At 47.6% G+C, this 11013-nt stretch overlaps 3 protein-coding genes across 5 annotated transcripts; 2 read left to right on the forward strand and 1 right to left on the reverse strand.

Annotated features, from left to right (window-relative positions):
- LOC6547843 (putative sodium-coupled neutral amino acid transporter 10) lies at positions 1–3358 on the forward strand. Its single transcript, XM_001975010.3, has 5 exons — positions 1–878; positions 935–1173; positions 1234–1382; positions 1444–1580; positions 1636–3358. The coding sequence occupies exons 1-5, from the start codon at positions 504–506 to the stop codon at positions 3235–3237; spliced, it is 2502 nt and encodes an 833-aa protein (XP_001975046.1). The 5' UTR covers positions 1–503; the 3' UTR covers positions 3238–3358.
- A 40-nt stretch (positions 3359–3398) lies between these two features.
- Positions 3399–3961, forward strand: LOC26526246. The gene is made up of 2 exons (XM_015157278.2): positions 3399–3539; positions 3590–3961. Exons 1-2 carry the CDS (start codon positions 3441–3443, stop codon positions 3812–3814), a joined length of 324 nt encoding a protein of 107 aa, XP_015012764.1. The 5' UTR covers positions 3399–3440; the 3' UTR covers positions 3815–3961.
- On the reverse strand, positions 3829–10940 carry LOC6547862 (glycogen debranching enzyme). 3 transcript variants are annotated; one of them, XM_015156754.2, is made up of 8 exons: positions 10702–10940; positions 8659–8999; positions 8237–8594; positions 6778–8181; positions 5865–6720; positions 5630–5807; positions 5402–5571; positions 3829–5312 (listed from the first exon to the last, which is right to left on the reverse strand). In XM_015156754.2, the coding sequence occupies exons 2-8, from the start codon at positions 8997–8999 to the stop codon at positions 3991–3993; spliced, it is 4629 nt and encodes a 1542-aa protein (XP_015012240.2). In that variant the 5' UTR covers positions 10702–10940; the 3' UTR covers positions 3829–3990. The 3 variants fall into 3 exon arrangements, with proteins under 3 accessions (XP_015012240.2, XP_015012239.2, XP_001975045.2); XM_015156753.2 differs by having other exon boundaries at positions 10659–10940; XM_001975009.3 differs by lacking the exon at positions 10702–10940 and adding an exon at positions 9696–10651.
- Positions 10941–11013: the final 73 nt, after the last annotated feature.

The following is an 11013-nucleotide window of genomic DNA, read 5'->3' on the forward strand; positions in this document are numbered from 1 at the left end:
AGATCCCCTTTGAAGCCGCTCCTGTAGTTGACCTAATCCAACTACCGCAAGCCGGCCACACTGTAAAACATTGGTGACGGAATGGTGACGACACAAACAATTCGCTTTAAAACTTTCTTGCGGCCGTAAAAATGCGCAAGCACTCTGTCAGCGCAGTGTACGTACACGTAATTGGAACAAATGTTTGCTGAACCACAACCGCCCACTCAATGTAAGCGCCAACGTCTTTTCCACCGCCGCCGCCGTCGTCGTCGCCGCCGGATTATTTTGTTTACAATTTTGCTTACACAAGTGCGATCGTCGATAGCGCTACAATTTGGAGTAAGAAGTATTTTGCGCCGTACTGCTGCTGTGTACGGCGTATCAAGCTGAGGAAGAAAGTTTGATATCAGTACGACACATCTTTCCAAGATTTTGCACACGCGGCAAAACACCCACGTGAATACAAATCGCAATTTTCGAGACTCCAAGTACAAGAGAAAGTTCGGTGAATTCCCGGCAAGATGTTGGCCCACTCCGCTCATGTTATGACGCTGGCCAACAGCATCATAGGAGTCGGCATCCTGGCCATGCCGTTCTGCTTCCAAAAGTGCGGCATCCTGCTATCCATCGTTCTTCTTGTGCTAAGCAATGGAATCACACGGGTTTGCTGTCACTATCTTATTAAAACCTCGCTACTGACACGTAGGAGGAGCTTCGAGATGCTCGGTCTCCATGCTTTCGGTACCTCTGGCAAGCTGCTGGCGGAGCTGTGCATCATTGGGTACCTGATTGGAACGTGCATCACGTATTTTGTGGTCGTGGGCGATCTGGGTCCACAGATAATAGCCAAGATTTTTGCCCTAGACGTGGCGGATCACTTGCATCTGCGGAGTTTGGTGAGTAACTGGCATTCTAACCAAAAGAACAGAAACTAACTAATTCAATCTACCAGGTCATGGTCGTGGTCACTGTGGTGTGCATAGTGCCCCTTGGCATGCTCCGTAATGTAGACAGTCTGTCCGCCGTTTGCACGGCATCCATAGGTTTCTATGTCTGCTTAATTCTCAAGATCGTGCTGGAGGCCCAGCCCCACATTACGGCTAACGACTGGACGGAAAAGGTGCTCTACTGGGAACCTGCGGGCGTGCTCCAATGCCTTCCCATCTTCAGCATGGCTCTCTCCTGCCAAATGTTTGTACACCCAGCTTTCTGTGTTCCGAAAATTTGTTAAAATGTCTGATCCATATATAGGCAACTGTTTGAAGTCTTTGAGAGTATAAACAACCAGAGTCTCGACAAGCTGAACGGCATCGTCCGAAACGCCACTTGGATCTGTACTTTTGTTTACATATCTGTTGGTTTTTTCGGATATGTGGCGTTTTGTACGCACACCTTTTCGGGTAAGCCAACAACCTTGAGGAGTTTTCTGATTTACATACATATTTGACTTTGTATTTATAGGCAACATTCTGGTGAATTTATCGACCTCCTTTGGTAGCGATATCATTAAAATTGGGTTTGTGCTGTCGATTGCATTTAGTTTCCCATTGGTAATCTTTCCCTGCAGAGCCAGTCTCTATTCGCTGCTGTACAGAAAGGTATTTTTGTATGTTTTATCAGGAGGAGTAGACACTAAAAATCTATTTTGTATAGGGTCACACGGAAAGCAGTAGTTACATACCTGAACAACGTTTTCGATTCATCACTATCTTCATCGTTATCTTTTCGTTATGTGTGGCTTTGGTTATTCCCTCCGTGGAGCTGATAATTGGATTGGTAGGCTCCACTATTGGCGTAGCCATTTGCATAATGTTTCCTGCATCCAGTTTTCGAAAGATCATAAAAAAGGAATCAATGGAACGCCGACTTGCCCAGTTTGTATTTGTAAGTGGATTTCTCTTGATGATCCTAGGAACATATGCAAACCTAAGTGCAATTGATGAAAAGAACTCGGGCCCGGAGTTTGATATGGTTGCCATGGGCACCCCCCCATATCCCGATGTTCAAGTGCCCGCTGCCGTCGGCGAGCTACCAAAACATTTGGCCAAAGATTCTATAGAAAGCGAGAAAAACCTATTGTTAAAGAAACTGGATGTCAAATTTCCAGAAAAAATAAAGGAAACCCTAGAGGATAAAATTGTTGATATGCCAAAGGTAGTGCAAACCGCTTCCTCCGACAACCCACCGTTGCCACCACTGCCCATCGATGAAGTCCACGTAGTGCCCATAGATAGTAAAAACTCTGAAACGGATCCTAAAAAACTACCAGTAGAAGCAGTAGAAGTAAACCCACCAGAGGACAAACCACTCGATGTCAACCTTACCGTGGAAAAGCCCAAGGAGAATCCACATGCTGTTGTTGCATCGTTACCTGATGATTCAAAAATAGGATCAAGTCTGTTATCAGCAAGCAATACAATTGATGGAGCGGCCATCAAGAAGGAGGAGGAAGTGGCTGCCGAGGAGCAAAAGGAAAGTAAGGCTAATGCTAATGCAGATGAACTACTGAAAACCCAAAAGGAATTAAAAGAGACCAAACAATTATTGGCAAAAACCGTTGGCGAGCTAAATGAAGAGTTGGCAAAAAAAAATTCACTTAACCAGCAACCTTTGGAGTTACAGAAAGATGAGCCTTTGGATGCAGTTGCTAAATCTGCCGAGGAACCGAAGAAGGCTGAAATTGTGCTCAAGGAGTCGCAGCCAGATGCTGAGGAAAACCAGGAGAGAAAGCGGCAGGCATCATTAATGGACATACTCACGGAAAATACTCATTTGCGCGATGAGAAAGAGGCCCATGCCGGCGTTTTTGAACCACTCTCCTATAAAACCGGAGAGTTACTTAGGAATTCGAGTATAGATAAAGAAGTGCTGATCAAACGATTGCCCATTCCACTGGCCCTAATGGTGAATGCTACTCAGCCAAAAGCTTTAAATGACTCGGAGATTAAGAAACCCAACCTTGAAGACAATGTAGAAGCCATCCGGCGGGAGCTGCTCAACCTGCGAAGTCCGGGGGATGCGACAGAGCAGCCACCGGCAAGGGTTAAACGTGAAGCCTCTAATGACGAGAACTGCCTACGCCAGCCCAAGCTGGATGAAGTAAATAATAATGTGGCTGCAGCTGCCTTGAGCTTGAACATGGAAAGTATTGGCCGCGATCTCAAATCCATCAAAGATGATGACGTCGAGATAGTTACTGAAAACGAATCCTACCAAGCGAGTCCAAATGGAACCAAAACTCCGCTGCAGACGTAATGTGGATTGTCTACAACTATGCAAAGCTTTATGTATATAATCTTTACACGTATTTATTTAGTTTATAAGAAAGCGGAGACTAGAAATATATACAAATTATATACAGTTCATATGACTTGGGAGTATTGTGTCAAATTTCTCGTGTAGTCGCTGGCAAAATTATATGTTAAGCAATAGCCCTGGTTTTTTGTAATCCCATCAAAATGTCTCTGGTCCTTGATGTTATCCAACAAGTTGTGTTGCAGAAAGCTTACGATCTAACATGCGAAGCAGCCATTTTAGCCTTGAGAAAGTGTGGCAAAGTGAGTAGTTGTACGAATGTTTATATCGCATAGGTTAATTTATTTTTTAGCTGAAAATAGAGGATGATAAATCGAAACCAAAGCATGGAAAGCCTATGCCTCCTCTAAAGCCTATTTCCCCGGAAGTGGTCTTACCATTGAAAACAGCCCGGCTTCCCGAGGCTGCAACCATTCCCAAATATACGGGACGGGATATGCCTCGAAAAAACTTTGGCTCCATCGATCCTCCCCAGTGCTCCTGCATGCGTGTGTGCCGTGATAGCTACTTCTCTTAGACTAAAAACAACGCTTAAAAACAATTGCAACTTTAATAGAATAGAAATAGCAAAATTTCAAGGGACCTCAGGCATCAAATCTCATTCCATTTTGTATCCGTACAATTATCAAATGTAACACTAATAACAGATTTTGGTAGCAACTAACAGGTTTGAATATGAGTATTTACGGTGGTTTAGGCCACATCTGCTCCCAAGGAGTGCAGATCGTATAGGACCTCCAAAATGGCAGCAACACTCCAAGCCTGCGTGCGACAGGAGTCACCGCAGTAGGAGCCATTATCGTTGGTCAACTCGGGCAACCCGCGCCAATGGGATGTCTGCAGCTCTCGGAGATGGGCTCGCAGTATGGCCCAAGTTTCGGCAATGGTCTCGTCCAGATGGCCACACTTTTTGGCGAAGATCAGGCGAGCCCGCAGGTAAAAACCGATGGGCCATACCCACTCCGGTCCCTGGTGGTAGTTAGCTCCATGGGCCACAGTGCAATCCGTGGAGTCATTAGAGTTGTCATAGTTTGCCCTATAGTTCCAGTCCTCGGGATCCAGCGTTTTCATGCCCAGCGGTCCTAGAAGAAACTTTTTGGCGCGCTCCAGTGCACGCCAGGCATTCTGAGGATTGCACAGGTCGGGGGCCACGGTCAAGGTGATGGGGAAGTTGCATCGCAGCTGGTAGTCCGTCCAACTCTGGGTGGCTCCGTAGCTGTCCTTGTAGATAAGCTTCTTGTTGGCCACCGAGCAAGTTTCTGACTCGGACACAAAGAAATACTTGTCAAAGTTGTTCTGGATGCGATCCGCCCACTCCTTGTAGCTCCACTTGGTCACCTCGCCCGATGGTCCCTTTCGTTCCACGCCGGTGTACGGGATAACCTCCTTTTCGGCTAGGCTTTGCATAAACCGGAGTACGGCATACTGCAGGCCAACGAGCTCCACGGCGGATCCATCACGCGGCGTACTTGGTCGTCCCTTGTTTCCGGCCTTTTGCGAAGATCCCATTTTGTCCATCCAAGTACCGCAGTTGAAGTTATTGCCTCCAAACACAAAGCCTGTCTCCGGGTGAACTCCGATCTGATTGTTAAAGCCCTGGTCCACCATGTGCGCATCGATCTCATAGCCTGCATTGCGCTCCCTATACTGCAACCCCTGAAAATGCACCTGCAGTGCTTCCTGCATCACGTCGAAGAGTAGCTGGTCGAAGGCTCCTGGGGCATGGGCATCCGCATCGTCGTACGGGAAGATGCGGGACACCTTGTCCTTCAGAATTTCGGCACCCTTGGGCGCATCCTCCACATATTGCTTGATGCAGTACATCCACCACCAGATGGCATCGCGGCAGTTAAATCTCGGCTTGCTGCCGCTGTCCAAAAGATTCGGAATGAGTCCGTGTCGAAGGGTCTGTCCAAATCCAAGAATAATGAAACGGGCTTCGTTGTAACGGCCGGTTAGGAACATGGAGCCACGTAGAGCGATGAAGGTATCACGGCCCCAGCACCGCATGTAACCTATGAATAAAAATACATAAATGCAAGTACATATATTCGAGTAGCTCAACCCTTCCTTTTCCATTTTTCAATGAAATATATAAGCTCACCCGTTGAGAAATGCGGCAGACCAGCAGAAAGAGTCACACATTGCATTGGCGGCTTAGGTGGATTTAGAGCAGGACTGAATCCCGGCAAATTGGCCGACCTGCAAACGGAAAGGAACTGCAACGTGGACAAGGCCAGGGACTGCGGGAAACTGTGGCCATTCTTAATGAAGCTATGGGAAGTAAAGACTAAATGAGGAGTCCACGAATGCAATCTGGTAATGGACATACTCTGGCATTAGTTCGTTGACCTGGTTGATGAGCACATTGTAAACCCCACTGACGATGGCATCAAAGTAGCAGGGTATGAGGTAGCGTGGAATATTCTTTAGTGGCTCAAAGGTTGCTTTAAACCAGGCGGAGAGTGGCTTCAAGTCTTCGTAACTAGTGAGACGATCAGCTATGTAATCTGGAAGGAATTATATTGAATAGTTATTTATTCAAATCTTCATATTAAAAAACTTACCCATCATCCAGTTTCCATCGCGCAGATTGTTACAAAACGGATGACCCAAGTCATTTTTGGGTGAAATCTCCGTCAGCAGGGAAATAAAACCTTGCAGTCCGCAGTAAACGATCTTTCCAAAGTTGGGAATGTCGTAGGCAGTGCCACCTTTGCCCAGATCCCTCTCCTCATCATCGCAGCTGAAGAGGGCACCACTAAGTGCCACCAGATCGAACTTGGAGACGATTGCCTGCAGCTGTGAATACTCCTCGCCTGAACCAATACGCAGGGCATTCGAGATCTTCTGGAGCTTATCGAAACTGGTGCGAGGACCAGGATGCATGGATACCCTGATAGCCACCACAGTGCCGGGCCGTAAGTTGACAAAGTGTAGCTCCGTGTTGTTGCCATCCAAATAAGCCTGGGTCTGGAAAACCGTCGACTTAGCCAGAGGAATGTGCTCCTGCAGACTCAACTGGAACTGAGTAAAGCCGTTGATTACATTCGGATCCTTATCGAACGGAGCAGGTCGATCGAATGGCTTGTCACTCTGCATGGTCAAACTGGCCTCCAGGATGATCTCGTCCAGGACGCCCTCAAAACGCAACGGCCGGATACCGGTGGGCCCGGCATTAGGAGAGGGATAGCCAAAGGCAGTGTGGGCCACCAGAATAACTGACTGATGAGTGGTCGGCGAATGACGAGTAACTGCAACTACATTGGGATCCATCTGGTCTACGTACACTTGGCTAAATCCCTCCTCTGCTAGCTGTCCATGCAGCAAATTCAGTGCTCTTTTTGCGCCCATAATTCCCGATTTCGAGTCAACTCCCTTGCCCCATTCTTGGTAGGTGCGTTCTTCGTCTACGACATGGATCTGGGGGAAAAGACTCAGTTACATTCAATAATCAATCATAAACAAATAAAATCTTACATGATGGGGAACCAGTTCGTCGTACCCACGGTTACTTCCTGTGGCACAGCAGGCCATGGAGACTAGTCCTGCCGATGGTAGCAGATCGTATACGGAACGCTTCTCCACCGGAGACGGGTTATCGTGGGTGAGATCCAGGAAGAGGGCATGTGCCACACTGGTGGCCTCGTGGCGCGATGAGTTCGCATGGAAACCACCCACCGGCACTCCTCCATACCGATAGACTAAGCGGCCTTGCTCGTGGGAGTCCCAAGCGGAAAGAGCTTCTCGGATCAAAGAGGTGATACCCAATCGGTTCACAAACACATTGTCGGTGTAATCGGAATTGGTGAACAGTTCCGCCACCACATACAGCTCTGGGTTAATCTTCCGTGCTGCATCCAGAAGGTACTCGGCTACGTGCAATGGCGTAGAGTGGCAGTTGTCCAAACGCACACCGTCGAAGATGCGCGCTGTGGTCTGAACGTACTCGGTCATGTGTTTCCACAGGTAAGGACTGTCCTCCGGTCGCCTGCCGAAGCGCAACTTCACACTGTCGCCCCACGAGATGAGCTCGCGCTTGAGGTAGACATTGGCGCGTCCCGGTTGCTCCTCAGCGAAGTCCCTCAGAGGATCGCTGTAGCCCATAACCCAACCATTGTGGGCCATGAAGAACTCTCCAGCCTTGGTGTACATGTCTGCCTCGATCTCAGTGAGCGATTTTCCCTGTGTGCCTGTATGCGTAAAGTAGACCATAAAGACCGCGTGCTTCTCGGAGATCTCTTTTACTCTGGGTCCATCGCCCTGTACTCTTTCGTAGCGAACTCCGGCTAAGACATTGTCTATGGCATAGTTGATGTATCCCTGAACCTCGCAGCGCACGCGATCATTGAGGGCATCGAGATGTCGGCGGAGGGTTTCGGCGCACTTGCGGAAGCGTGACTCCTCATCGAAGCAGTCGCCATGGAAAGCATTAAAGATTTCCAGCGCCAGCTCAAAATTAATGGTGCTGGCCAAGCGTCGATATTGCGGGTCCTGTATCAGTTTGATTTCCTGGAATCGATACTCGTTAGCCACATTCTTTGGTGGCTCGCGAGTTCGCACTTGGGTCATGAACTCGTTCACGTACTTCATCACATCGCACTGATACAGCTCGTGTATATTGACCTTGGACATGTAGGAGGTGTGCAACTGGTACTTTAACGCTTCCAAATGGCACTCCTGCTCGATGACCGCAGGTACGCCTACGTGCTCCAGACTGCCCTCGGCTATGTCCGCTCCGCACTGGGCGAATGTGGCGTCCAGCAGAAAGGCGGGGCGAAGGTAGGGACAAGTGGCGCATGAGTAGGTGGCATCCGGGTGCTGTAGTAGCCAATCGGACTCGTTGGCGGTGTGATTGAGCACTATGTCACAGATGGAGGCCACCTGATAGGGAAGAGTTGTAAAATAGTTCTGTTTATGCTAGAATTTACTGTCTTACTCCCCACTCCTGGCGGCACTTCTTGATGACCTTTTCCACATCCTCAAAACTGATCTTACCTCCCTTTTGGGGTGCAAAATGGGAGTTGACCTTGAGTTGGTCGCGCAGCGAATAGCAGGATCGGGAGACACCCAGCTCCTGGATAGGAGTGAAGTGGATCACATTGTAGCCGGCCTCCTTCGCCACGCGCAGCTTAGGCTCCCAAGTGTCCAGTGGCCCCAGGAGCTTGGCCAGCACCGTTTGGCAGCGCACCGAGTCCAGGGGAATGGTCTTCTGTGCGCCTGGCGGACCAACATGCAGCGTCGGCTCCACTTGCACGTACAGGGCTCCATCTGCTCCGGAGCAGCCAGTGTCGGGTCTGAAAATGTTGAGATATTAATGCAAAAGCAAAATCAATACGGAAAAGTATAGTTTTATCAAACCTTTCCAGATACCGGAAGTAAAAGTGGTAGGTGCCGGACATGTTCAACTCCACCTGACTACGAATGTCAGTATCCACCACATGGGCCTCCGGATGCATTACAGAAGTAATCTGCTTGCCATTGCTGAGCTGCCATCCCAGAACCCGATACTCCGTTCGCACAAACTTCTGTCCCTCAGCGGGATAGTTGGTGTACAAAACGATCTTCCTGCCCAGCAGCGAGGCATCCGGGTGAACACTCAGCTTGGAACCCCGCTTGAGACGGTACAGAATATGCTCCGCATCCTGACCCTCGCTGATGGGTATGCTGTGCGACTCCGTCTCCTTGCCCATGGTGCTCATCTAAGAAAATCCGAGAGGATAGCCATGAGAGCATTACACAATCGTCACTACTAGTTGTTACACATGAACATGGGTTTTTTGCATGGAATGTATAGTCGAATGTCTATAACTTTATGTCTCTTAAGGTCGAACCACTAGCGCCAATAGAGATTAGGATTAAAATTACACATACGTATGTATATATGTATGTGCAATCAGTTCTATTTTTAGGATTGCACGACAAAGAAATATTGTTAAGTAAGGATCGGCTATGCATTAACTAATCGAGCAAGATCTTATATAGAGCTTTCGTTTTGCAATTGTGAGCCAAAGACATCGGTAGATTGGATTGGCTTTGAAGTATAATTTGTAGTAATTTGTTCACCAAGGGGATATCCACTTGAATTTTGTTCTTTCCTGTGGTTCGAGCTACAGAAGTTTCTTTTCAGGTATTTTGCGATCGGGAAACGCACAGCCAAAGGCATCTTGTTAAAACACCACCACAGTCCGAGTAGAATTTTCGAGGATTGTCCGCTGGGTGTCAGCTCCTAGTAACCCGGATCGGAATTGACTGAAGCATTGCCGGATGGAGGGCATGTTTTATATTCATTGCCGGCACACTCACACATACACACACACGCATACGGAACACTGGAACATATAGTTATGGAATATGGACACAACACTGGGACTCCGATCACTGGGCGATGATAATACCTCACGGCGGCGGATGATTTGATTTGATACGATCTCAGCACTGCCTGCATTGCCCATTGCATTAGCATTTGCATTTGCACTTGGAACGGTTCTAATCGCGACTGATTCCGATTTTCCGGGCGAGATGGCATTCTCCAGATTCGCCAGCTTCTTCTTCTTTTCCCCTAACGCTTCCTCGTCGCTTTTGATTTGTATCGGTAGCGGTTCGTTATCAACAGCCGCTGTTAGGCCGTAGAGCCATTGGAAGAGCTGATAGCGCATCAGGATCTGGAGCAGGCTTCTCCAGAGCCAGTGGATTCCCTCGCTCAGCATGACTGCAACTGCTGCAAAATCTACGGTCTACGAAATGCCAGGAATTTTCAGACGCCGCAATCTCAAATGGAGCATTAAACGAATACTTTTGTATGTACTTTTCAATCGCGATAATCGCTCTCACATTTGCACACAGGGGCGTCGGCTAGCGGGGGTTATTTACTTCTTTATCGCGTTGGGAAGGGGGTAATAAGGCACTAAGTCCTCTTATGCTCAGATGCATTACTATTGACATGTGGCGCCTACGTGAGAATATGGATCCTCACGATTAGCGAACCTTATCAACATTGAAATTTCACTGGCAGGTCGGGAATAAAAATAATTTTGCACACACCAAGTTCACAGACAAACACACACGCACGCACACACATACACACCCTCGAATATGTGGGTCAATGAATTGCACTTGGCTGCCGGTAGATGGCCTATGAGTGTTTATTTATAGATCGTTTTTTAGGAGTCCCGATTTTAGAACACAACAAAAGTGCTTCATGTGAGTGAGTAATCTGTGGTGTTTTTTTATCTGCTCTAGAACTTATCTGCCCACTTTCATTCACATTCACGCTCGGCGAAAATTGTTTATTTTCATGGGTATGCAAATTATTTGATTATTTTTATTTTATCACTGGATTTTTAAATGGTTTTTCGTACTTTTTGGGCTATGATGCGGCTGCGATATTGAACTTTACTTTACCAGCCAAAATTCTTAAGCAATTGCTTTTGATTCTATTAAGCTCAAGGTGACCTTTGAAGTTTTTGTGGTCATCAGCTGGTTAGGCGCTGAAAAACAGCCACCAACAACAACTAGGCTATAAAGCTTGTAAACAAAAAAAAAAAATTGCTTTCACATGACTTAATCAACACATCCACCGCACATCTTGCAATAGAACATTTAATTGACAAAACTTTGCTCAAATTAGCGAGTCGATAACAGCGTGGTGAGTTTTCTTTACGGTGCTATCGATAAATCAACAGGTGCATCGACTGTATCGAATGAGCCGTTGTA

The sequence above is a fragment of the Drosophila erecta genome, unplaced genomic scaffold (assembly GCF_003286155.1).
Source record: "Drosophila erecta strain 14021-0224.00,06,07 unplaced genomic scaffold, DereRS2 tig00000092-arrow-pilon, whole genome shotgun sequence".
Classification (NCBI taxonomy): domain Eukaryota; kingdom Metazoa; phylum Arthropoda; class Insecta; order Diptera; family Drosophilidae; genus Drosophila; species Drosophila erecta.

Bases quoted from the DNA above. Each gene is read 5' to 3' on its own strand.
- LOC6547843 (XM_001975010.3), top strand. From the start codon at position 504: ATGTTGGCCCACTCCGCTCATGTTATGACGCTGGCCAACAGCATCATA. The intron at 879-934 runs GTGAGTAACTGG...TCAATCTACCAG, and splicing joins ACTTGCATCTGCGGAGTTTG to GTCATGGTCGTGGTCACTGT. The intron at 1,383-1,443 runs GTAAGCCAACAA...TTGTATTTATAG, and splicing joins TTGTACGCACACCTTTTCGG to GCAACATTCTGGTGAATTTA.
- LOC26526246 (XM_015157278.2), top strand. From the start codon at position 3,441: ATGTCTCTGGTCCTTGATGTTATCCAACAAGTTGTGTTGCAGAAAGCT. The intron at 3,540-3,589 runs GTGAGTAGTTGT...TTTATTTTTTAG, and splicing joins CCTTGAGAAAGTGTGGCAAA to CTGAAAATAGAGGATGATAA.
- LOC6547862 (XM_001975009.3), bottom strand. From the start codon at position 10,007: ATGCTGAGCGAGGGAATCCACTGGCTCTGGAGAAGCCTGCTCCAGATC. The intron at 8,182-8,236 runs GTAAGACAGTAA...CTTCCCTATCAG, and splicing joins AGTGCCGCCAGGAGTGGGGA to GTGGCCTCCATCTGTGACAT. The intron at 5,572-5,629 runs GTATGTCCATTA...TACTTCCCATAG, and splicing joins GTCAACGAACTAATGCCAGA to CTTCATTAAGAATGGCCACA.